This window comes from Geotrypetes seraphini, chromosome 1, assembly GCF_902459505.1.
Source record: "Geotrypetes seraphini chromosome 1, aGeoSer1.1, whole genome shotgun sequence".
NCBI lineage: Eukaryota > Metazoa > Chordata > Amphibia > Gymnophiona > Dermophiidae > Geotrypetes > Geotrypetes seraphini.
In genome coordinates, this window is record NC_047084.1 from 83,423,313 (window position 1) to 83,449,709 (window position 26,397).

At 43.1% G+C, this 26,397-nt stretch overlaps 1 protein-coding gene across 3 annotated transcripts in view; it reads right to left on the reverse strand.

Annotated features, from left to right (window-relative positions):
• The window catches only part of DCC (DCC netrin 1 receptor), a 906,493-nt gene that overhangs the window by 232,068 nt on the left and 648,028 nt on the right, over nucleotides 1–26,397 (reverse strand). For 2 of the 3 annotated variants that reach the window (XM_033934276.1, XM_033934268.1), the window contains exon 16: nucleotides 651–829. The exons of the other annotated variant lie outside the window; for it this stretch is intronic. In XM_033934276.1, the coding sequence (XP_033790167.1) occupies nucleotides 651–829 (179 nt within the window). The remainder of the gene's footprint in view (nucleotides 1–650; nucleotides 830–26,397) is intronic. 3 annotated transcript variants of the gene reach the window in all.

Genomic DNA, 26,397 nt, shown 5'->3' on the forward strand with positions numbered 1-26,397 from the left:
CCATCTTGGGATCTTTCTCTAACAGTTTTGGAAAAAAAGACCCCTTTCTACTAGAGCAGGGGTAGGCAATTCCGGTCCTCCAGAGCCGGAGCCAGGTCAGGTTTTCAGGATATCCATAATGAATATGTATGAGATGGATTTGCATGCACTGCCTCCTTGAAATGCAAATCTATTTCATGCATATTTATTGTGGATATCCTGAAAACCTGACCTGGCTCCAGCTCTCAAGGACCGGAATTGCCTACCCCTGTACTAGAGGAATACACAAATTTAAATTAGTATTCCCTTCCATTAGGGGTATTCAAACTTTAGGTAGGCTTTCCCACTCTATAGCATTTGCCTTGGTAAAAATCTGGAATGACCTCCCCTCAGAAATTAGACTCCTCTCCTCTTTGACACGTTTTAGAAAAACTTTGAAAACGTATCTGTTTAGGAAATTCTTAACTGACAAATAAGGGATTGTAATAGATGAACTTTCTGTCCAATTATTGTTTTCCTTTGCCCTCTTGGGTTAATTTTGTGAACCGGATCAAGTCCCCTTTGGGAATGACCCGGTATAAGACTAAGGATTGGATTGGATTGGATTTTATCTCTACAGCATATCAAAGTCACTTCTCTAAAATGAGAGAGAAAAGAAACCAGGAAATCACCTTGTACTTAGCACTGGTGGAATAACTTGTCCTCCATCGGACAGTGTAAAACCGAACCTCAGTTGTCTTCTGGTTCTTCGGGACAGAGTTGTCTGCCCAGCTGACCCTCACTGCATCGTGAGTAAGTGCAACAGCCTGGACACCTACTGGTGGGAGCATGGGGGTGGAGATATCGGGGACTGAGGTAGGGAAATCATCAAGCAAAGGATAAAAATCAGCTTCTAAGGGATCAATGGGATCTGGGGTTTAACAAAATCAAATGCAAATACCAGAAATGAAAAACCAATAAAACAACAACCAAAAAAAATTAAACACAACAGCAATATATGTCATGATGAATTAAATATAAAACAATGGCGATAATGATGAGAAGGGGCATGAAGAGAACAGAAAATAAAAAAAAGAGCATACCATTAATTAAGCATGAAAATGTATTAGTAATTTCATACATCTGCTATGCTGCATTTGTAATATTCACATTACAAAACTTAAAATGTCATCATTTCTACTCCTTTTTCTGCTTTGTTTCATTATTTCCTTTTGCTGCTTTTTTACAGATGATTTTAAAGCAGTTTTGTTGCTTTCAGTCAACATTTAGGGATCCTTTTACTTATGTGTGCAATGGATTTAGCACATGCTAAACGCCATGCAGCCCATTGTATACCTATTGGCTTCAGGGCACTTAGGCCTAGATTCTGTAAAGGACGTCTAACTTTAGGAGTGGTTTCGACGTCCAGCTGAGGGTGATTCTATAATGCATTGATGCACTATAGACAATTGCGTTCAGCGAGTCTAAAGAGTTAGACGTCCTTTACAGAATCGCCTTTTAGGCGTCACCCAGATGTCTCCACAATGTCTATAATGTCATCACGTCTCATTGTTATGATGTCATTAGAATGGCGATTTTATGCTGTTTTTCATTAAAAATGTATGCAGTGAAATGCTGGCACCACTATTATTTTATTTATTTCTCTTCTGAGACAGGGAACAATGGGGGATTCAAACTAGCATCATCAGGGTGTTAAAGCTGTAGCTCTAACCTCTGCACCATATACTCAGCTGTTAAAGCACATGTGAATTGTAAAACTACTCTAGGTTTTTTGGGCTCTATTTTAGGTGCAACTTAGATGGACATGACTTAGGCGTGCTTAAGGCATCCTCTTATAGCTGAACGGGGCTTTTATTTTGGGGCTAAAGAGGACTCCAGGTTGATATAAAGCTCAAAATATGTTTAATAATGCATTATTTAAGCAAAGCACATGAAAGAAATACACATATATATTTTATATTAAACCTTCGATTTTATAATGCATTACTTAAACAAAGCACATAAAAATATATATACTGTATACTAACACCTTCTTTACATCATTGTGACATTATCAATATGCACCTTTATGACAGAATACCACAAAAAAAAAAAAAAAGGAATACGAGCTGGGGTATCTGATCATACTTGGGATTTGAATCCATGACCTTTGGAAGACAGAAGGAGTGCCTTTAACCAGTGAGCAACAGGCACTTTATTTTAGGCAGAGGTTCTTTGCAAGGTGATATAGAAACATAGAAACATAGAAATAGACGGCAGATAAGGGCCAAGGCCCATCCAGTCTGCCCACCCTAATGTCCCTCCCCTACCATTGCCCTGTGAATAGATCCCTCCTCTTCCTTTGCCCTGTGAATAGATCCCACGTGACGATCCCATCTGGCCTTAAAATCAGGCACGCTGCTGGCCTCTATCACATGTAGTGGAAGACTATTCCAGCGATCAACCACCCTTTCTGTGAAAAAGAATTTCCTGGTGTCAGCTAGTAGTTTCCCTCCCCTAATTTTCCACGGATGCCCTCTTGTTGTTGTGGGACCCTTGAAGATATGATACGTTACGAGATCCTAGCCATCTCAGAGAAAAATAAGTTTCCCTCTGGACCCTGGAAAAGGCAGAGTGCAAATGTAAATGGCAAAGTCCACAATCCATACTCTCTTATGAGAGCAAAAAGAAGCTGTTAAGGTATTGGGAGGAGTGTGTGGATTTGAACCCATGATCTTTGGACCATGGAAGCAGCACCTTTAATCACAAAGCTACAAGTGTTTCCTTTTAGGTAGGGGTTCCTATCATTCTTTAGTGGTATTCTGCCATCTAGGTGCATTTTGATGATGTCACAATGATGTCAAGATTATGCATCAGACACATCCATTTGCTCTGAAGGATAGCTATTGTGTAAGTAGTGTATTTCCTTTTCTTTTCTTAACCTCTTGAAAATGAGGTTTAGTATGCAATACATATATATTTTTTTCATGTGCTTTGCTTCAGTAATGCATTATTAAACATCTTTTTCTATTATTATCAAATAGGAGTCCTCTTTAGCCCAAAAATAGAAGTTTAGTATGCAATCTATATATATTTTTTATGTGCTTTGATTAAGTAATGCATTATTAAACATATTTTGAGCTTAATATCAACCTGGGGTCCTCTAAAACCCCAAAATAAAAGTCCTATTCACCTATAAACAGATACTTAACTGCCGCCTAATTGACGCCTAAGTCGTGTCCACCTAACCAGAGTCTACCTAGCGCCCAGCTCACGTTCAAAAGTAAATCTGGTTTTGCAATGCCTACATTTTAGGCCTTAGGTAGACGTGTTCGGGCGCTGAGCGGCATACGATTCTGAAAATGGACATCCACATCAAAGCCACTCCCACACCATGCCTACACCACTCCCACACCTATTTTTCATTTTTGAAATGTGTTTATTGAAGTTTTTAACAATAAAAAGGAAACAGAAAAGTAAAAGGAGATTATACAACAAATATGATGTATAAAATAGTATGGATGCAATTGGGGAACAATAAGCATCCATAAATATTAAAATTAAACAGAGATATATATGAAGCACACCTATTTTTTAGGTGCAGCTTTTTCCGATGGGCGCAATTGTGGACGTTTATTTGTAGAACTGTGTCAAGCATTTGAATGTCTAAGTTCCAATTAATGCTTGTTTAAGTCATTAATTGGACTCATTATCCACTTTATTTGGACGTCTAAGTCGATCGATGTCCACATTGTGGATGCCTAAAGTTACAAAATCTAGGCCATAATGCACTCTAACTCAGCTCACCTTAGTAAAAGAACCCCTCAGGCACTTACACCATGTCAATGACTGGCACAATGTCTGCACATAAATGTTAGAGTTATACACCTACCTATTGGTTTCCTGTAACCTTAGAACATAAGTATTGGCATACCCCTGCCCCATCCATTCTCCCCCCACATCCCCACCCCTTTGCAATTACACACTAGAGAATTTCCATACTAAGGTGCTTATTTTCAAAGCAGATGGACATTTTAAAATGCCAAAAATTGCATTCAAACATGGGAAAAGGTAGACTTGGACTTAAGATAAAGGCACTAGCGCAGTGGTCTCAAACTCAAACCCTTTGCAGGACCATATTTTGGGTTTGTAGGTACTTGGAGGGCCTCAGAAAAAATAGTTAATGTCTTAAAGAAATGACAATTTTGCATGAGGTAAAACTCTTTATAGTTTAGAAATCTTTCCTTTTGGATAAGTCTTAATAATAATACACTTCCCCCTCCCCATTCGCGGTTCCTGCACTCGCGGTTTCATATAATCGTGATTTTTTTCTGGGGAGGGGAAAAATTAAAAAATAGTCTTAATGTAAAAAAAAATCCATCTTTTTTTCCTCCCTGCCGCCTTCACAGCCTTACCTGGTGGTCTAGAGGGCTTTCGGGGGCTTTTGTGCAGATCGCTACAGCCATTTCCTGATGGCGATCTGCACGGTGCAGGAGCGTAGGAAGATCGCTCCTGCCCCGAAAGCCCTCTAGACCACCAGGTAAGGCCGGGAAGGCGGCAGGGAAGTGGGGGTGGGTCAGAGCTGGATAATCGCGGTTTTTCGGCATTCGCAGTCCGGCTCTGCCAGTATCCCCCGCGAATGATGAGGGAGAAGTGTATTGTAATTTATAGCTAAAGAAACATATGACCAAGAAACTGTTTTATTTTACTTTTGTAATTATGATAAACATACCGAGGGCCTCAAAATAGTACCTGGCGGGCCGCATGTGGCCCCCAGGCCGCGAGTTTGAGACCACTGCACTAGCATTACCTATTTAAGGGCCACTTTTACTAAAGGGCACTAAGCATATAACCCCCTGATTTTATACACTTCCCCCTCCCTATTCGCGGTTTCAATGTTCGCGGTTTCGATTATCCGCGGTTTTTCCCCATCCCCCCTTCTGAATCGCTCGTTGACATTAAAAAAAACGGCCCTGGGACTTGGAGGGAAGCGATCAGAGGCGATTGGAAGCAGCGGGGGTGGGGAGGGGGGCGATCGGAGGCGGAGGGAGGTGATCAGAGGCGGCGGGGAGGAATGCAATCGAAGGCGGAGTGGGGGGCGATCGGAGCATGGACCTTACCTGTTGTAGTCTCGTGAGACCACGGGAACTCAGCAGCACGGCTCTGCACGGGGCAGGAGTGTAGGAAGATCGCTCCTGCCCCGCGTCACCGTTAGACCACCAGGTAAGGTCTGAGGGTGGGTCGGAGCCAGCCAAAAGTTATTCGCAATTTTTCCCTATTCGCGGGCCGGCTCTGCCCCTAACCCCCGCGAATAGGGAGGGAGAAGTGTATACTGCGCCTCTAGTTGCACAAGTAAATCTTTGCGCATTGAAGATTTGTGCACGCCACTTAATTGTTTAACAAACCAATCAGTAATGATAATTGCCAATTAACAAGTAATTATTGGCACTAATAAGAATTTACAAGCACAACTTTCTAAGCATATTTTATAAAGTGGTGTGTGTAAATTCCAGTGTGTGGATCTCAAAAGCGGGTGTGGCCTGGGAAGGAGTATGGGCAAGACATGAGCATTCTTAAAAGTTGGAAATAACAAAAGTTACAAAATATGCCCAATCTACGTACAACTGAATCGCAGGCATTTAGGCTTGGTTTTCATTTGCATAAATGCCTATGTCTAAATGTTAGTCATGCAAATGGGTGCTATGCATGATTATATAAACCAGGGGTATCCAACCTTGTGGCTTCCCTGGGCCGCACTGGCCGAAAAAAAAGTTTCTGGGGGCTGCGCAAACGCTGCAGCAAGACAGAGGAGGGAGCTGGCAAGACGGTAAACACCCAGGGGCGGCAGAGGAAAACGCTGCTTCGCCCTCGACCGGGGCCGCACAAAATACTTCACGGGGCCGCAGGTTGGACACCCCTGATACAAACCATGCCTAACCAGAGGCAGTTTATAGAATGGTGCTAAATTTTTGGCACTGATTTTTTTTAGGCTGTCTGTCCGACAGCCAGTTTCTAACTAAACCAGTTCTGCTAAAGAGGGGAGAATACCCACAATGAAACAGCATTTAAGTATTACAGATCTATGAAAGGACTAGCAGCCCCACCCTCCCTCCACCTCACCTTATATTCCGAGTTTGCCGGCTTTCTTTTTCCCGAGCTGCACACATTCAAAAAGCTGTGCACGCGCGGCTGCGCGAGTCAATCAAACTTCTCCTCTCCTGCAACTTCCTGTTTCCGTTTATGTCAGAGGAGAAGATTGATTGACTTGCGCAGCCGCGCGTGCATGGCTTTTTGAAAGCGTGCGGCTCGGGAAAAAGAAAGCTGGCAAACTCGGAATATAAGGTGAGGTGAAGGGAGGGAGCTAGCTAAATGCTACGGGCGGGCGGGTGGTGGCTGCGAGGACCGCGCGATCCTTGATGCCTCACTGCGGAGACAAGACCATTCACCGCTCCACGGGGCGGTGAATGGCTTTGTCCCCGTCCCCGCAGCGACTGCTATTTTTCTTTCCAAGTTCCAGCGGGTTACCCGCGGTTAAACGCGGCTAGCCGCGGGTAACTGCCACCGTGTCATTCTCTAGTGCTTAACACCAAAATAAGTACATTTAGGGGTGGAGAAAGACTTAGGTGCTGCTGGGTGTGATTCTCTAAAGGACTTAGGGCTAGATGCACTAAAGTCAGCAATCATCGCTAAACTGTTTTCACAGCTTTAGCGATGATCACTTTTACTAACCCGATGCACAAAATGGCCCACCATGTCTTTTCCCCTCAATCGCCCATTTTCTGATCTAGCCATGCAAATTAGCTAAAATCCCATGCAAAGATTGATACACTAACATCACTTGGCCAATCAAGGCCTTAGGCTCCTCCCTAAGTATCCCATGTGATGCACAGGGTGGGGCCTAAGGTCTGAAGTCTGATTTGCTCAGATGTCATACCTTAAGCCCCTCCCCTTGGGAGGGGCCTTAGATGTCTGAGCCAATCAGGGCCTTAGGCTTCTCCCCGTGCACCACATGGAGAGGAGAAGGCCTATCATTTTCTACTTACGGGAGTCGAAGCTTCCCTCCAGCTCCCAACATTTAACAAAGGTATGGGGGGGGGTCAGGGAGTAGGGGGGGTCGGGGGTGCATCCAGTGGCAGGAGGGAGTGGGCATCCTTTCTGACTTTTTAAGTAGGGGATGGTTGGGGGTGGTCAGTGGTGGTGGTTCCAGGATTGGGTGGGAGCATGGCACAGGGTATTTGGCCAGACAAGAGGGAGTAGGCATCCCCCCTCCTGTCATTTTCGCTGCCAAGGGGGGGTATGGGGCAGATTGTGTGTGTATAGCAGATGCACAATATTTGTGCCATTAAAAAAAGAAGCCCTAACAGCAGTGACAGAAGGCTGCTTCCCCTACCACTGCTGTTAGGGCTTTGCGCGTGTTTCAATCGCTCATTGAGCTATTGATCGGTCCTATTTTTCTTGATGTAGTATGTGGAACAAAGAGGAGACAGAAGTATCTTATTTTATTTTTATTTTAAAGCCTAAAGTCTTGGCTATAGGTTCTACTTTTTTCTTGCATTTCTTTGTAAATGCTTGATCACATATGGAAGTGATAAGTTTGTTTTCTTAAATCCATTACATTTCGAACATTTTCTTAAAAATAAACCTGTTCTTCAGAGCAATGTTTCTTAGATGTATTTTCAGTGTTGGAGGTAATTAGGAATTCATAGATTTCATTTTTTATGCCTGTTCCGTTTGTGCTAATGTTCCTTTAGAATAGATGGTATTTGATAATTTTGCTTTGATCTCGAGGATATGGACTAAGACAGTGGTTCCCAACCCTGTCCTTGAGTATCACCAGGCCAATCGGGTTTTCAGGATAGCCCTAATGAATATGCATGGAGCAGATTTGCTTGCTTTCCATTATATGCAAATCTCTCTCATGCATATTCATTAGGACCAGCCTGAAAACCCAATTGGCCTGGTTGTCTTCCAGGACAGGGTTGGGAACCACTGGACTAAGATATATATTTTTTTTTTGAATGTTTTGTTTCTTTATTTCCATTGTATATCTATTTCCATTGTAATGTTCTTACAACTGCAAAATAAAATAAAGGAAGCCTCTGTTTAGTGCTGAACATTTACCTCTACCGAGCCTTTGTAAAAGCCAGAGTTAAAAATGAGATAAAACAAAAGGAAGCCAATACTCAGTCAGGAGTGTAAGGCTCAGAGTGAGGTATCTCTGAGGGAATACTATCGAAACAGGGAAGTTAGAACATCCCAATAGTCGGGATCCCTTAAAGCAGCGTTTCTCAACTCGGTCCTGGAGTATCCCATTGCCAGTCAGGTTTTCAGGATATTCACAAATTTCTTTTATGCATATTCATTGTGGATAGTCTGAAAAACTGACTGGCAAGAGAATACTCCAGGACCAAGTTGAGAAACCCTGCCTTAAAGGGTGAACAAAATAAAGACTGCAAATTAATCCTATCAATTGCTAAGCAGTTTGTAGATACAAACAAAAAAACACACTTTGAAATGTTTGTATACAAATGCTAGAAGCCTAACAAATAAGATGGAAGAATTAGCAGGCAGCTCAAAGAACTGGTAGAAGTACCTAGGTACAAATGATCCCCTCCCCCCCTTTTATTAAACCGCAATAGCGTTTATTAGTGCAGAGAGCCACGATAAATGCTCCACGCTGCTCCCGACACTCATAGCAACTCTATGAGCGTCAGGAGCAGCATGGTTCCCTGCACTAATATCCGCTATCCTGCACTAATAACCCTATTCTGCACTAATAACCGCTATCGTGGTTTAGGAATAGGGGGTTTATATAGCAGTGATAGGGTAGATCAAATCAGATTGGGGTTGCACTATATGTTAGAGATAATTGAGTCTAACAAATAAATGTCTGCAGGAAACAGTATGCATGAAATCCTTATTGATAGAAATTCCATGTGGAAAGGAAAAGTTCCTAGATGAAATAAATAACTGCTTTATGTAGCAGCAGGTTCAGGAACTGACAAGAATGGTGATTATTATAGATTTAATACTTGGCGGAATGCAGGACTTGGTGTGAGAGGGAACAGTTTTGGGACTGCCTGGCAATAGTGAACGAAACATGATCAAATTTAAGATAATAACCAGAGTAAAGTCACTAAAGAAATCTACTGTGATATTTAACTTTTGAAAAGACAATTATGAGGGAAATGATTACACTTCCCCCTCCCCATTTGCGGTTTCCCTACTTGCGATTTCACATAATCACAATTTTTTTTGGGGGGGGGGGAGGAGGAAAAAAAACACACCATATTTTTTTCTTCCCCCCTGCCATCTCGGCCTTACCTGGTGGTCTAGCTGGTTTTTGGGGCAGGAGCAATCTTCCTACACTCCTGCCCCGTGCAGATAGCCATTAGGAAGATCGCTCCTGCCCCGAAAACCAGCTAGACCACCAGGTAAGGCCGGGATGCCAGGGGAAAGCAGAAGGGAGGCGGGGGTGGGTCAGAGCCGGATATTCGCAGTTTTTCTCCATTCGCGGTCCGGCTCTGCCCGTTTCCCCTGCGAATAAGGAGGGAGAAGTGTAACAGAAAGCTACAAAGGAACGGCTGCAAAGGTTAAGAGTTTAAATCAGGCATGGACATTACATAATTATTCCATCCAGTTGTATTTTACATATCAAAAACAGTGACAGGAAGGCAAAACAACAGCTGACATACCGTGTTTCCCCGAAAATAAGCCCTAGTTGAAGCGCTGGATTTGCAGGCAGCCCCCCTCCCCCGCTAACCCTTCCATCTCTCCCTCCCCACGCTGACCGCGAGACCGACATAACATTACATTCTTCCAAACGACAGCGTCGCAGCATTAATTTAAATGGGCTGCTTCAGGCCTTCTACCGCTGGGGCGTTGCTAATGACATCATCAGTGATGCGGCAGAGGAATGCCCTGGCAGTAGAAGGCCTGAAGCAGCCCGCTTAGATTGCTGCTGCAACGCAACCGTGTGGAAGAAGGTAATGGTTTATCGGTCTCGGGGGCGGCGTGGGGAAGGAGAGCTGGAAGGGTCTTCGGGGGGTTGGCAATGCTGCTGGGGGGGGGGGGATAGAATGATGCTGTGGGTTTGTGATTGGGCATTGTTTTCCCCAAAATAAGATCTAGTGTGTTTTTTTGGGCTCAAAATTAAAATAAGGCAGAGTCTTATTTTTGGGGAAACACGGTAGTCTGCAAATCAAGTGGAGCAAGCTTCATCCAAAGCAAGGCAAACCATAGGTTGCATATGCAGGAGTTTCGTCAGCTGTAAACCTGAAGTCATTATGCCACTGTATAGATCCATGGTAAGACCGCACCTGGAGTACTGTGTGCAATTCTGGAGACCGCAATACCGCAAGGATGTGCTGAGACTGGAATCGGTCCAGAGACTGGCCACTAGGATGGTCTCGGGACTCAAGGAGCTCCCGTACGAGGAGCGGTTAGGGAAATTGTAGCTCTACTCACTCGAGGAACGTAGAGAGAGGGGAGATATGATCGAGACATTCAAGTATCTCACGGGCCGCATCGAGGTGGAAGAAGACATCTTCTTCTTCAAGGGTCCCGTGGCAACAAGGGGGCATTCGTGGAAAATCAGGGGCGGGAAACTACACAGTGACATTAGGAAGTTCTTCTTCACCGAAAGGGTGGTTGATCGCTGGAATAGTCTTCCACTTCAGGTTATTGAGGCCAGCAGTGTGCCAGATTTTAAGGCCAGATGGGATAGACATGTGGGATCTATCCGCAAAGATAGATAGGAAGGATCATCGGAGTGGGCAGACTTGATGTGCCGTGGCCCTTATCTGCCATCTATTTCTATGTTTCTATCAAAGTAAAAAAAATAAAAAAAGCTTTAAAAAATGGAAGAAGGATCCAAATGAAGAAAATAGGGAGCAGAATAAGAACTGGAATGTTAGATGTAAGGCACTGATAAAGAAGGCTAAAAGATAATTTGAAAAGAAGCTTTCTGTAGAGACAAAAACTCGTTGCCAAAACTTTTTTTTCCAGGTGCATTAGAAGCAGAAAGCTTACGAGGGAGTCGCTTGAATGTTGGATCATCAATGAATTAAAGAAGCACTCAGGAAAAACAAGGCTACAGCGGAAAGACAAAGGTACTTAGGCCCTCTTTTACAAAGGCGCGCTAAGCGTTTTAGCGCGGATTTAGCGCGCGCTAAATCAACGCCTGCGCTAACCACTAACGCATCCATAGGATAACATGCTCGTGTTACCGTTTTTAGCGCATGTTCAGCCGGTGCCAGCGCTTCTCCTCCTTACCGGTATCTCGCGGCACACCTGGAATTTGCCAGGGCACACAGTTTGTGATACACTGATTCAGGGTTTCAACTGTAATTCTACGCAGGTTACTCCAGTGTGATCTTCTTGTTTTGGATCATAACTTTCCCCCAGTGCCTCATTTCTGTCTTTGTCTGTCTTTGGATCCTGCGTGTTTATTGCATACTTTAAAATTCTGTCACAGTCGCCTTCTCTGAGAAAGCAAGCCAAGCATCTCCCATTTTGAGATCTTTAAGTCTGTCCCCATACACCTTATAACGAAGACCACCCACCATTTTAGTAGCCTTCCTCTGGACCGACTCCATCCTTTTTATGGTCTTTTTGAAGATGCGTCTTTTCCTAATTATGACCGGGAGAGCAATGCAGATGGTAACCCGTAATTGGAAAAATTACGATTACCTGAATTTTCCTTTTTGGTGGGCGAACCTATGCTCTAGTTTTAGGTATGAAAAAATGAATGCTGAAATGCTGGGGCATAGCAACGCATTTAAACTGGTTTGGGGCCCGTTGACATCTTATATTACTTCTCTGTAGTTGGTTTTTGTCTTTAATTCTGTGCCATCTCCTTGTGCATCCAGGGTGGGAAGGAGGGAGGGGGGTGGGATTGCGTTACTGTATTATTTTAAATAAGTGTAGATTATTGAAAGAGTATATACATAGTGATTAATCAATGGGTGGGTGGGATAAAATGATTGATTTTTAATATCTGTAAGTTGAATGTGCTTTTCTTGACTTGTTATAGGTTCTTATACCTGTGTATTTCACTGTTAATATTTAAAAATTACTAAAGATTTATAAAAAAAAAAAGAAGGTGCGGCCTCCAGAATTGTACACAATATTCTAAATGAGGTCTCACCAAAATCTTATACAGGGGCATCAATACCTCCTTTTTCCTACTGGCCATTACCCGCCCCCCCCCCCCCCCCTCCCCAATGCACCCTTGCATCTTTCTAGCTTTTGCCGTAAAGTGTGGGTAGAACAGAGGCAGAGTTGTGATATATTCACATACAGTAGAACGCTGATTATCCGAACACTGATTATCTGGATTGCTTCGGGAGTTTCAGTTTATATTTGAGTTCCCTCCCCCCCCCTGAAGTATCTTTCTTAACACCCTCCCTCCCACTAGTGTTCCTTCTCTGCTTCTGATCGTTTGTCCTGTTGCTACTTGTTTGTCCTCTTCTGTGGAAAAAAAAGAAAATATTTCTGACATTTCTGAGTTTTAATTGAATTAATGTGGTATTTATATTCTACATTTACCAGTTTAAAGCCTGTTCAAGTGCAGATTAGAAGTACATAAAAATTAAATGCATTACCAGAAAGGCAATAAATATTTACAAAGGTTATGCAGTTACAAAACCATATACATAAACATAATAAAAGTAATTACAAATCACAGTCTATTCAGGGTAAATAACAATTACATGATAAAAATACATTAATCATGCTGCAGTAACCTTTTCAAAAAAAATAATACTTGTAAAGGCCAATTAGAAAACAGTGGAAATGAAACTTGATCACAATTTAGTCATCTATGAGGGGCCGTACAAGTTATTCCACACTTTTCTTGACACTTTTCATTTCAATGAGGCAAATGCATCTAGCTAATGGGCACAAGTGTAGGTAAACCATGCCATTGTGATATCACCGATGAGGCTGGCTCTTAGGCATTGGTGGTATGAGGCATTATGACATCACAATACGAGGGGCCGCTGAAAAGTTCTCAGCTCAACCATAAAGAGAATGATGTAGAGCCATGAAACATACAAGTTATTCCACACTTTTCTTGACACTTTTCGTTTCAATGACATGATGTATGATGTTATGCACATACATGATATGATATGAAGTAAATCAAAATATGAAATAAAACAAAAAGTGTCAAGAAAAGCATGGAATAACTTGTAAGTTTCATGGCTCCACATCATTCTTTTCTTGGTTGGGCTGAGAACTTTTCAGCCTGAATCATGTCAACTTTTTTACCTCCCCCCCCTTTTTACAAAACCGTGATAGCGTTTTTAGCGCAGGTCGGCGTGCTGAATGCTCTGCACTGCTTCCGACACTCATAGAGCTCCTATGAACATCGGGAGCAGCGCAGAGAATTTAGCGTGCCGGTCTGCGATAAAAACTGCTATTGTGGTTTCGTAAAAAGGGGTGGGGGAGGTTAGTCTTACATTCCACTTCTAGTTCTAAAACTTCCAACGATCCCTCCGATCAGTTACTCTAAACTTACTCTCAATCCCGTCTTTAAAACATATCAACAACATGTGAACTATTATTTTCTCTGAAACTGCCCCTACGCTCTGGAATCCAGCACCTAATCACCTAAAGAGAGGATAAGTCACTTAACATCTTCAAGACTAACTTAAAAACATTCTTGTTCAAAGTTGGCTTTGGACCATTAATGTTTTACATGCATTTTAGACCCGCACTATTGCTGGTTTCTATGTTTCCCTCCCCCTCCTCTCCTCCCCGTTCTTCCCTATTTCCGCTCTTCACTTTAAGTAATGTAGTTCTCCTTTATTTTCCCTATCGTCTCGGTTTTAGTCTGTGTTTTATAATGTGTCCCATTGCTACCTGTTGTTTCTCCTATTGATTATGTATACATTTTTTTGTTTTTCCTTTTTTATTTATGTATACCGCCTTGAAGCCTGATAAGGCGGTATATCAAATTTTGAAATTTGAAACCTTATACCATTTTAGTTGTCCTTCACTGGAAAATCCTTGGCTTTCTTGTTTAACTTAAATCTAGCTCATTTTAGTCTTCTAACATAAATTTTTAAAAGAGAATTTCATTTCTTATTCATATACCAATTTCACAGTAATAACAGCTGTTCAGTGAAAACCATACAAGCAATAAAATATATTCCCCAATAAAATAAAATAACATCCCAGTTTCCTCAAAAATTAATTACAGATCAGAACCTACCACTTCACTGCAAAAAAAACAACAAAAAAGTATCTTGACAGAGAACCCATCCAAAAAGCAAAAACAATTTGTCATAGATCAAATTTCACCATCTTACTGAATAGAAACAGGTCTAACTTTTTTTTTTTTTCTGAAACTCATCATATCCACCTCCAAAAGGAAGAATGTCCCACAGATCCAAGTTTATTAGGATTTTATATACCGCCTATCAAGGTTATCTAAAGCGGTTTTTACAATCAGGTACTCAAGCATTTTCCCTCTCTGTCCCAGTGGGTTCACAATCTATCTAATGTACCAGCCCTGTTACCAATAAAAGATAGTTCCTTAATTTGTCTTTTTGAAAAAACTTCAGCCCTGAAACCTTCAAAGGTGTTTTCCTCTATATCATTACCCTGGCGGCCTGCAGTCTATAAGCAAGCCGTTATTAAAATTTGGTAAAAATTACAAACCCTTCAAAATGCAGCCGTTAGATTGATCTAGTGTATCCAGACATAGGCGTTGGAACGGGGGAGGCCACAGGGGCAGTGGCCTACCCCAAAATTGCCCGTGGCTCCAGGGCTGGCATTAGCCGTAGCCCAGGTTTCTCGCCGCCCGTTGCTACATTAAATTACAGCCTTGGTGCCGCAACTGCAGGAAGGGAAGGGCCATCGCGTGCAGCGATTGCACGCCACCGGCCCACAATCCTTCCCTCCCTCCCCCCCGACGTCAATTCTGACGTCGGAGAGAAGGTCATCTTCGAAGCCAAGCAGTGACTGACATGTGTGTATTAGAGGCAAAGAATGGGCATCTACATTACCGTGCTCTAACTCAGTGTATTGCAAACTATGTGCCCTGGCAAGATTCCAGGTGTGCTGTGAGACATAAAAACAAAAGAATTGCCGCTGTTGGGTCAGACCAGTGGTCCATTGTGCTCATGCAGCAGCCCTTGGTCAAAGACCAGCGCCCTAACTGAGACTAGCCCTGCATGCGTACGTTCTGGTTCAGCAGGAACTTGTCTAACTTTGTCTTGAATCCCTGGAGGGTGTTTTCCCCTAAGACAGACTCCGGAAGAGTGTTGCAGTTTTCTACCACTCTCTGGGTGAAGAAGAACTTCCTTACGTTCGTACGGAATCTATCCCCTTTCAACTTTAGAGAGTGCCCTCTTGTTCTCCCTACCTTGGAACATAACATAAGAATTGCCTCTGTCAGGTCAGACCGGAGGTCCATCGCACCCGGCAGTCCGCTCATGCGGCGGCCCCTCAGGTCCATGATCTGATAGTGCTCCTACCCTAAAACTCTCATACGCTTTTCGCTTATGTCCTGTAGAGTAACCTTCTGTCTATACCCTGCAATCCCCTTCGCTTCCAGGAAGTCATCCAGTCCCTTTTTGAAACCCAGTATTGTACTCTGTCCTATTACCTCATTTGGAAGGGTGAACAGTCTGTCTTTCTCTACTAAGTCTATTCCCTTCAGTACCTTGAATGTTTCGATCATGTCCCCTCTCAATCGCCTCTGTTCGAGGGAGAAAAGGCCCAGTTTCTCTAATCTTTCACTATACGGCAACTCCTCCAGCCCCTTAACCATCCTAGTCAGTTGGCACTGGCACCTCTCTTCCTTGCCAGTGCCTCTCCTCCTCATCGCTCCCCGGCGTACCAATTTCAGGTTTAGCAAGCTCAGGGCCCTGTCTGGAGGGCCTTCACAAATGCATGGATGTCAACATGATGACATCACATATGCACATGACATCATCACATCACCACGATGTATCCTTTACTGCTTTTCCTTTTGTATCCATCTTTACCCTTTAGTGTTTGTCTCCCTCTTTATTTTATTATGTTATGACCTTTGAAGCATATGTACAAATGTGTTTCACTTTACATAAACCACCTTGGTACTTAGGTGATATATCAAATACAATAAACTTGACCTTGAAACATCCGCTCATGCTCGGAGGCCCTCCAGCCACAGCCTCGAGTTTAGCTTTCACGGCTTTAAAAAGTTTGAGAGACACTGCTCTAACTGGTTAATATACAGTACGGTCAAACAAAAAAAGGCAAGGGTGGGGTTTTTTCAACCGGTAATAAAATCTATATTCACCAAGTATAGGCCCAACAAGGATCCCTGTTTCGGCATAAGGGAACGCCTTCTTCAGGGGACACTATGTATCGATTTGAAGAGTATCTACTCGTATCTTGAGCGGAGATATAAGCCCTCTTTTACAAAGGCACGCTAAGCATTTTAGCGCAGATTTAGTGCGCGCTAAATTAACGCGTGCGCTAACCGCTAACGCGTCCATAGGATAACATGCATGCGTTAGTGTTTTGCATGTGTTTAGCACGCGCTAAAAAGCTTAACGCACCTTTGTAACAGAGGGGGACAGTGTGGCACTTGAAAGTTCCGTGGCTGTGCTGTTCCGGTATGCACAGCCGCGTGATTGGTCTGCTGGGCATGATGGACCATTGGTCAGACCCAGCAGCAGCAAATCTTATGCTCTTATCATGGTATAGTTCCTAAAGTTGTGGCAAATCTGATGATTTATAAAGCCCTTCAAGATCAGGAGTGGTTAAAGCAGGGGTAGGGAACTCCAGTCCTCGAGTAATTAAGCTGCAAATATTTGCATATTCCAGTCGGGTTTTCAGGATTTCCTCAATGAATATGCATGAGATCTATTTGCATGCACTGCTTTCAATGCATATTCATTGAGGAAATCCTGAAAACCCGACTGGAATACGGCTCTCGAGGACCGGAGTTCCCTACCCCTGGGTTAAAGGATAACACTTTCTCATTTGAAATACAGTGGTACCTCAGTTTACGAGTGCACCAGTTTGCGAGTGTTTTGCAAGATGAGCAAAACATTTGCAAACTTGGTGCCTCGTAAACCGAGCTTGCCTTGCTGTACGAGCGCCCCCCCCCCCCCGTGATCTGGCATCCCCCCAGCGATCCGGCATCCCCCCGCTCGCGTCAACCCCCCTCCACCGCGATACTACTTCCCCCCCCTCGAGCAGTCAATGACACCCTTTACCCGACTTGGCACCAGTGTCGGTGCCCGAAGATCCTCCTTCTTCTGGCGCAGCCTGGGCTGGGCAGTGCGTCAGAGATCCTCCTTCTTCTGGTCTGGGCTGGGCTGGACTGGCTTTGAGCATTTGCGCATGCTCAAAGCCTTCTGGTCTCACTCTCTCCGAGATTGAGAGCGAGACCAGAAGGCTTTGAGCAGGCGCAAATGCTCAAAGCCAGTCCAGCCCAGAAGAAGGAGGATCTCCGACGCACCGCCCAGCCGCGCCAGAAGAGGGAGGATCTTCGAGCACCGGCACTGGTGCAAAGTAGGGTAAAGGGTGTCATTGACTGCTCGGGGGGGGAAGTAGGATCGCGGTGGAGGGGGGGGGGCAACGCGAGCGGGGGGGGGATCGCTGGGGGGATGCTGGATCACGGGGGGGGGGGGTGGTTTGGAACAGCCTCGGATTCCTCAAGGGGGGAGGAGAATGGAGCAGCACCGGTAGCCTCGTGGGGGGGGGGGGGGGGGAGATGGTAGAACCAATCAAAGCAGTTTCCCTTACTTCCTATGGGGAAACTTGCTTTGATATACGAGCAATTTGGTTTACGAGCATGCTTCTGGAACTAATTATGCTCGTAAACCAAGGTTCCGCTGTATTTGGAATTTGTGATCAGAAAGGAAGGCTTGAGAAGTTCTAAAACACAATTGCAAAAATGGACAGGTATTTTTAATGTGATGTCCAAATCCTGTTTCAGACATTTTGCAAAAAAAAAAACCCCACCCTAAAATATAGGCCCTCTTTTACTAAGGTGCGCTAAGCATTTTAGCACGTGCGCTAAACGCTAATGCGTCCATAGGATAACATGCACGTGATAGCGTTTAGCGTGTGTTTAGCCTATGAGCATCAGGAGTAGCACAGAGCATTCAGAAGCCGGCCGGTGCTAAATACAGCTGTCGCGGTTTTGTAAAAGGGGGTGTTATTTCATTTTCTATCCCATTCTCCCCAAAGAGCTCAGAACGGGTTACAGGTTAACATACATAATATACAGTTAACAGGCTACAATTTGCCACAGTTACAGTACAATTTTTTTCAATATAAGTTTTTATCCTAACTCGACACATATTAGGAATCTAATATCAATATATATAATATACAGATAATCAGGTGATTTTTGAGGTTCCCCTTTTTCCTGAAGCTTTTACTACATGCAGTACATGTAAATAGTTTTACTCCCATGTGGATTCTCTGATGATTCCCCCTTGTCACTAAAGCTTTTACCATACTCAGTACATGAGAAAGGTTTCATTCCAGTGTGGATTCTCTGATGTTTGGTTCGTGTTAACTTCTCACCAAAGCTATTTCCAAACTAAGTTCATGAAATTGGTTTCACACTTCTGGGATTATCAGGTAATTTTAAGGTGTGCCTTCCTTCGGAAGCTTTTACCACACTCATTATATGTAAGTGGTTTTACTCCCTTATGACTGCTCTAGTGTTTTGCCAGTAGTCTCTTCTCACTGAAGCTTTTACCACTCTGTACATGTAAATGGCTTCCCTCTCGTGTAGGTTCTCTAGTGTACTGTCAGTTTACCCTTCTCACTAAAGTTTTTGCTACACTCAGAACATTTTTGTGCTCAGTGCATTTTTCTTTAAGGGCCATGCTGCACAATGCAAACTCAAATCAACAAAACAACACAAAAAGCATACTACACCATGCGTAACCTACGAAAAATAAGAAAATTCTTCAACAAAGAACAATACAGGATCATAGTCCAATCCCTTGTACTAGGACTAGTGGACTACTGCAACATCCTCTACCTACCTTGTCCAATAAACTTAATTAAACAGCTACAATCCGTTCAGAACACAGCTCTCATACTAATCTATTCACTCGGAAAATTTGACCACATCACCAATGCCTACCTAGACTCACACTGGCTACCCATACAAGCCAGAATCCAATTCAAATTATTCGTTCTATTATACAAAGTAAGAAACGGAACTGCGCCTACCTACCTAAACGATCGCCTAAATCGAAACCTTTCACCCAGAATTAGGAGAACCCAGACCCCATTCTCCTACCCAGCACTCAAAGGTACCCAACGCAAAAAACTATACGACAACCTCCTAGCTACTAAAGCAGCGAAACTTGACCCCTCCATATCCAACCTATTGACTACAACAACAGACTTTAAAGCATTCCGAAAAGAAACTACTATTCAAAAAACATATCCGGTTAACCTAACCTAACATGAATACCATCATGCGGGAATCTTCTTCTCTATGTCACAAAATAACCTGAAACCTCACTATGTAACTTGAAACCAACCACCTTCTAATGTAATGTAATTTCATGGAAATGTCCAGCTATCTTCCAATGTATCTTCCTGGAAATGTCCAGCTATCTTCCAATGTATCTTCCTGGAAATGACCAGCTATCTTCCAATGTAATGTAACTTCCTGGAAATGTCCAGCTATCTCCCAATGTAATTAACTTCCTGGAAATGCCCAGTTTCCTTCCAATGTAATCCGCTTAGAACCGCAAGGTACAAGCTGAATAGAAATCCGTAATGTAATGTAATGTAATGTAATGTTCAAACTAAAAATCCTTCCAAGGGAAACCCACAGAAAAACAAGCCATTTGGATGTCCAGGGGTCAGCAGGCTACACAGGCATCCCAGCGGAGCAGCCAAGGGGACTCTGCTGTGAACTTCACAGAAAAGGCCCCAGGTATGCATCACATAAAAAACCCTTATATTGCATGGTGAGTCCTCCAGAAATAGCAAAAAAAAAAAAAATGTACTATACCCAATTGTGCACCTCTGCAATAGTGGGTTTAGTAGGTATTTTTAAAAAATGCATTTATTTATTTGTTACAACTCATAACAAGTTCAAGCAAAATTATTTAAAAAATATAAGAAAAAAATACAAACAGACCAAATCTTCTATTCTAGTCCACATTATTGGGGCTATTTAGTTCCATAGACTTTGCAAAAATCAACAGAAACAAATTCTAATTCAACAAACAGGCAAGAATTATCTAATGTCACGCATTATCAACCTCTATATTAGTTTTTAGGACATTCCAGGCAGTTTTTAGATAGAATGTTATCATTCCAGGCAGCTAGGCTGAACACATGGCTTGGAAAGCCCATACTTGAGGCCACTACATATGCAGACTTTAGAAAATCCCTGAAAACTCGACTATTTAACAAATTCTAAATTCCCATACCCAGCTCTTCCTCGCCATGACCCCCTTCCACACCTCGCCCCCCAATCCAAGGTTCGAAACTAACTTATACTTTCCACCATGAATCTCATGTATTGACATAATGTCTCTTTATTGTAACCTACCTGCACCCCATGCACTGACAAAATGCACCTTTATAGTAAACCACTTGTATTGTAACCCACTTGTATCCCATGCACTGACAAAATATATCTTTACTGTAACCCACTTGTATCCCATGTACTGACTAAATGTATCTTTATTGTAAACCACAGGTGTCAAAGTCGGTCCTTGAGGGCCGCAATCCAGTCGGGTTTTCAGGATTTCCCCCAATGAATATGTATTGAAAGCAGGGCATGCAAATAGATCTCATGCATATTCATTGGGGAAATCCTGAAAATCTGACTGGATTCCAGCCCTTGAGGAGGGACTTTGACACCCCTGTTGTAAACCATTTGCATCCCATGTACTGTCAAAACTTCACGGTATAGCGGTATATAAGAAATAAAAATAAATAAATTATCAAGCATAGGTTTATCTTGAAGAAAGGTTTCCAACTGAGATGTATCAACCAATACATACTTATTATTTCCATAAGATATTAAACATTTGCATGGGAATTTTAGAAAGAAAGTTGCTCCCGCAGCCAAGACACGATCCTTAAGCTGTAGAAACTGTCTCCTCTTAAATTGCATTTCTTTGGAAACATCTGGAAAAACATTGAACTGTTGCCCACAGAACAGGGCCTGCTTTTTCGAAAACATAAAGTTTAAGAACAGCTTGTTTTTCCAGTTCAGATTTAAATGCAACTAACAATGTTGCTCTTTTAGCTATATAATCCTTAGATGATTCTAGGAATTGAAAGACATTCAAGCTATCAGGAGATGCTAATTGGTCGACCCCTCCTTCTTAAGTAATACCCTTGAAACTCCTAGGAATATAATAAAGATTATCAGGCATAAAACCATCCACCTGAGTATATTGAAGAATATCTTTCATATATATCCTCAGGAGCTCCAATGGTGCTAAATAATGAGATATTTTAGTAGGTATTTTTGTGTGTTTTGGGGCACTCATACTTTCTACCAAATGTGTTCCACATAGAGTAGGATATGTGCCTGGTCCTCTTCTCTACAAGTCCACTGCACTGACCACAAGGCTACTCCAGGGATTTGCTTGCTGCTCTAAGAGGAGCGCTAATTAAACCTTCACTTGTCATTGATTCCTAAAGGGGGTGGGAGAGAGTCAGTGACCGCGTGGGGGATTAAGAGTGGGGTCATGCATTTATCCCTCCAGTGGTCATCTAGTCAGTTTGGGCACCTTTTTGGCACTTAGTCCTTATTGAAACAGGTCTAGCCCAAAATGTCCCATTTTTGCCCTGGACAATTAATTTTACAATGTTATTGCAGAAAAACATCCAATTCATAGTCCCAACCTAATCCCACCCAAAACATGCCCCCAACTTGCCCCCTTGAGATTTGTATGAACTGTGGAATAAAAGGTCTTAAAAATGAGTTTCAAAAATAGTGACTTGGCTGTTTTTGCCAAAGAAAAGTCCATTGACCCCTTGGTGCCATTTTTGGACATCTTTTTGTTCAATTAGAGGTCCTTTTACTAAGGCGAGCTAATCGATTTAGCGCGCTAAATGCTAAGGCCCCCACAGAATATAATGGGCGCCTTAGCATTTAGCATGTGCTAAATCGGTTAGCGTGCCTTAGTAAAAGGACCCCTAAATGAGCCCGTTTACCAAAGAAATGACTCAGGTTGGAAGAAGTGAATAACACATTTGTGGTTGGGGGGGGGAAAAAGCCTAAAAGGCTTGGAACCTCATGTAGCTACACTGCAGGCCACAGGTACGGCAGGGATTAAAAATAATGTGAATATTAATTATAAATCTATAATAATAAAATGCTAAGCGCGCATGCGCACTCTTACCGCGTGTTCCCTGATCCCTGATCTGTAGGGAGTGCGCATGCGTGAAACCAGGACTCCTCCTCCCGAGCCCCAGACATGCTGACCGCCTTCAGTCCCGCGGGCCTCTCAAGTAGCGGCGGTGGCAGGGATGGCGGAAACGTTACCGAGGCGGCTGTTGGCTTCAGGCACGCGCGGCGGCTGTTGGGGCCTGCAGGACGCGGTAGCTTGAGGCGGCTGTGGTGGAGGGCAGACGCGAACGGAGGTAAGGGGTGCTGCTGGACAGGGGAAGAGGTGCTGATGGACGGGGGGGGGCAGAAAAAGGAAGGGAGGCCTACTGCTGGACAGGGGGAGCAGGAAAGAGATGCTTCTGGACAGGGGAGAGGTAAAACAAAGGGAGAAGGGCTGCTGCTGGATAAGGGGAGCACAGAAGGGGTGGTGGTGAACACAGGGGAGGTAAAAGGAAGGGAGAATGGACAGTGGGAGCAGGCAAGGGGTGGTGGTGGACAGCCGAGTTAAAAGAAAGACCAAAGAAAGACAGAAATATAGAAAGCAGCTAAGGAGAGAGAGAGAAAGAAATAAAGACAGGCACACACACATTCTAGCACCCTTTAATGTAACGGGCTATAAGACATAGAAACATAGATAATGACGGCAGAAAAGGGATGACGGCCCAACAAGTCTGCCTAATCATGATCCCTCATAACTCCTTTGATGTCTCCAGCTTTTTTCTCTCTATCTGTTTGAAACATCAACATATTAATAAAAGGAGAAAAAAAAATCTGCCTTATCTCAATGACTGTAGATAGATGTAGGTTGAAAGCTTCAAGGATCCCATGTCTCCCCATTGCTTCTTAACATGTTTTGCAGCCTCTGGGCACAGTGATTTAGTTGTTGGGGTTTACAGGTTAATTACTTACTGATGATGTTCGTTTAGTGAACCCTGTCGGGCGGTACTAGCATGCTATAATGTCCCACATTTATCAGTGCTTAGAGGATATTGGACACACTGCCAAGATTTCTGATTTCAGTTAGAATCCTAATGAACTTTGGGTTATTTGCTCCGTGTCAGAAGACAGCATTAAGCAAATATGGTAGATGGTTGAACAGATATAGAATAATAAAGAACAAAATATACCACTGTCGTTACTGGAAACTCAAGGATCATAAACCTTTGTTTAATGTGTAAAAGGGCAAAACATACTGGGGGTTGTGAACTGGTAAAGCTGTTTTAAATTATCTTTTTTGACCACAGTCACATTATTCTGTGAAATGTCATGCCTTGTGGGTGCTCAGTTCTCAAGCTGGTCTAGCTGTTGGAATGATGGTGATCTCAGCAAAATTTCAACAAGGATTCAATGCGGTTTACAATAAGATTCCCAATCGGTGAATGTGAGCGACAGTTTACAGCTCTAAAGACAGAAGAAAAGCAATAAGAACATAAGCAATGCCTCTGCTGGGTCAGACCTGAGGTCCATCGTGCCCAGCAGCCCGCTCACGCGGCAGCCCAACAGGTCCAGGACCTGTGCAGCGATCCTCTATTTATACCCTTCTATCCCCTTTTCCAGCAGGAAATTGTCCAATCCTTTCTTGAACCCCAGTACCGTACTCTGCCCTATTACGTCCTCTGGAAGCGCATTCCAGGTGTCCACCACACGCTGGGTAAAGAAGAACTTCCTAGCATTTGTTTTGAATCTGTCCCATTTCAACTTTTCCGAATGCCCTCTTGTTCTTTTATTTTTTAAAAGTTTGAAGAATCTGTCCCTCTCTACTCTCTCTATGTCCTTCATGATCTTGTAAGTCTCTATCATATCCCCTCTAAGTCTCCTCTTCTTGAGGGAAAAGAGACCCAGCTTCTCCAATTTCTCAGCGTATGAAAGGTTTTCCATAACTTTTATCAGATGTGTCGCTCTCCTCTGAACTCTCTCGAGTAACGCCATATCCTTCTTAAGGTACAGCGACCAATATTGGACGCAGTAATCCATATGCAGGCGCACCATCGCCCGATACAATGGCAGGATAACTTCTTTGGTCCTGGTTGTAATACCCTTCTTGATTATACCTAGCATTCTATTTGCTCTCTTAGCGGCCGCTGCACACTGTGCTGTCGGCTTCATTGTCATGTCCACCATTACCCCCAAGTCCCTTTCCTAAAGTGGTAATGTGAGTCTTGTTCACATGTCCAAATATTGGCACTTAACACACTCAGGGCTCCTTTTACAAAGCCGTGGTAGTGATTTTTCTGCGGCAAATACACCGAAGCTACCGCAGCTTTGTGAAAGGATCCCACAGTTTGGATTTTCAGAACCTAAATGTGTTAAGTGCCAAGACAGAGGTGTGTATGCGTGACATTTTGTAAACCTACATGTCTAAGGGCACCCAATTAATTACAGAGCCCACAATTATTAAGCACTACTGATTTTTTTTTTTTATGGGGGAGAAACTCTAGGGCAGGGGTGTCCAACCTTTTGGCTTCCCTGGGCCGCATTGGCCGAAAAAAATGTTTCTGGGGCCGCACAAACGTGCAAACGCTGCATCACCTTTGAACGGGGCCGCACAAAATACTTCACAGGACCTTTTACTAAGGTGTGCTAGCGTTTTTAGTGCACACACAAGATTAAAAGGAAGCGGTAGCGGCTAGCGTGCGCTATTCCGCGCATTAAGGCCCTAACGCACCTTTGTAAAAGGAGACCGAAGTATATTTGGTGGAAAGCAATGTTGGTTTTTTTTATGCTTCCAAGATCTCTTATGAGAATACTTCACAAATAAGTTCAAGTGATTATTTAATCTGGAGCCAGAGCTTTCATTTGACTCAATAGTACCTTATATTTCACTTTGTAAAGTATGCTTACTATTCTCTCAGTGATATAAGCATCACTGATGACATAACTTCCAAGATGGGTGAAACACAAGGAACAACTCAAACAAATGAGTGTATCATGATCTGTGGGAAAACAGTCTGACACAGCTATATTTTTGCCATTTAACTCATTGCTAAACATTATTTATTCATTTTTAGCATTCATATACCACTTATAAACTAAGGAAGGGCCTCTTCTATTAAACTGCACTAGTTCCTATGAGCATCGGAGGCAGCGCGGGCCATTCAGCGCGGCTCTCTGCACTACAAACTGCTAGCGCAGTTTAATAGAAGAGGGGGTTAGACAGGTATTTTCAAAACATACATCTAACCTAATTTTCGGTTTGTATACCGGGTCATCTCCCACTGGAGCTCAACTGGGTTCACATATAATTAAGACTAGAGTATATGGAGAAAGAAGCATGAGACAGGAAGAACTGTAGTATTATCATTTCGTTGAAACTGCAATTAAGGATTGCGAGAACAACAAAGTTTTCAGGGTCTTATGAAATAATTGCAGCTGGCCTATAATCCTAATGAAGTCAGGGAGTTCATTCCAGATCTCTACAAACTTGAAAACAAAAGATTGACTAAGCTTCGCAGCATATTTAATTCCCTTAAAGGAAACGGAGGATAGCTTATATCTTTGAGTATTTCTCAGATGGCAAAGTCTAAAGGAATTCCAACGTAAGGGGACCAAAGGATCAAATATTCCACAGAGAAGCTTAAAGATTATGCATGCACATTTGAACTGGGAGCCAGTGAAGCTTTCTCAACAGAGGGGATACATAATCATATTTTTGTTTCCCAAAAATGAGCTTAGCTGCAGTATTTTGTATTAACTGGAGTCGTTTTAGACTGCCCTGCTTAACGCCCAGATAAACTGAGTCACAGTAATCTAACTGTGCAAGCACAGTGGATTGTACTAACAATGAAAAATGTTCTTGATGGAATACATCTAAGTCCGATTTGGACATATGGTGCTAGATGTCCCTTCTAGGTTATGGTGAGCCCCACAAAATCCAATTAACCCACCTGTCTATAACCCCCAATAGGGTGACAGCATAATTGTGCGCCAGACACAAGCGCGCCGACAATTTGGCGCAAGAAAGAAGCGCGCCGCCAAAAAACTTATTTTTAAAGAGTTCCGATGGGTGTGTGTGTGGGGGAACGCCCCACTTGAATACATAGTGTTCGCACTGCCGTTGGGGGGGTGCAACCCCCCACATTATAGAGAAAACGGAACTTTTC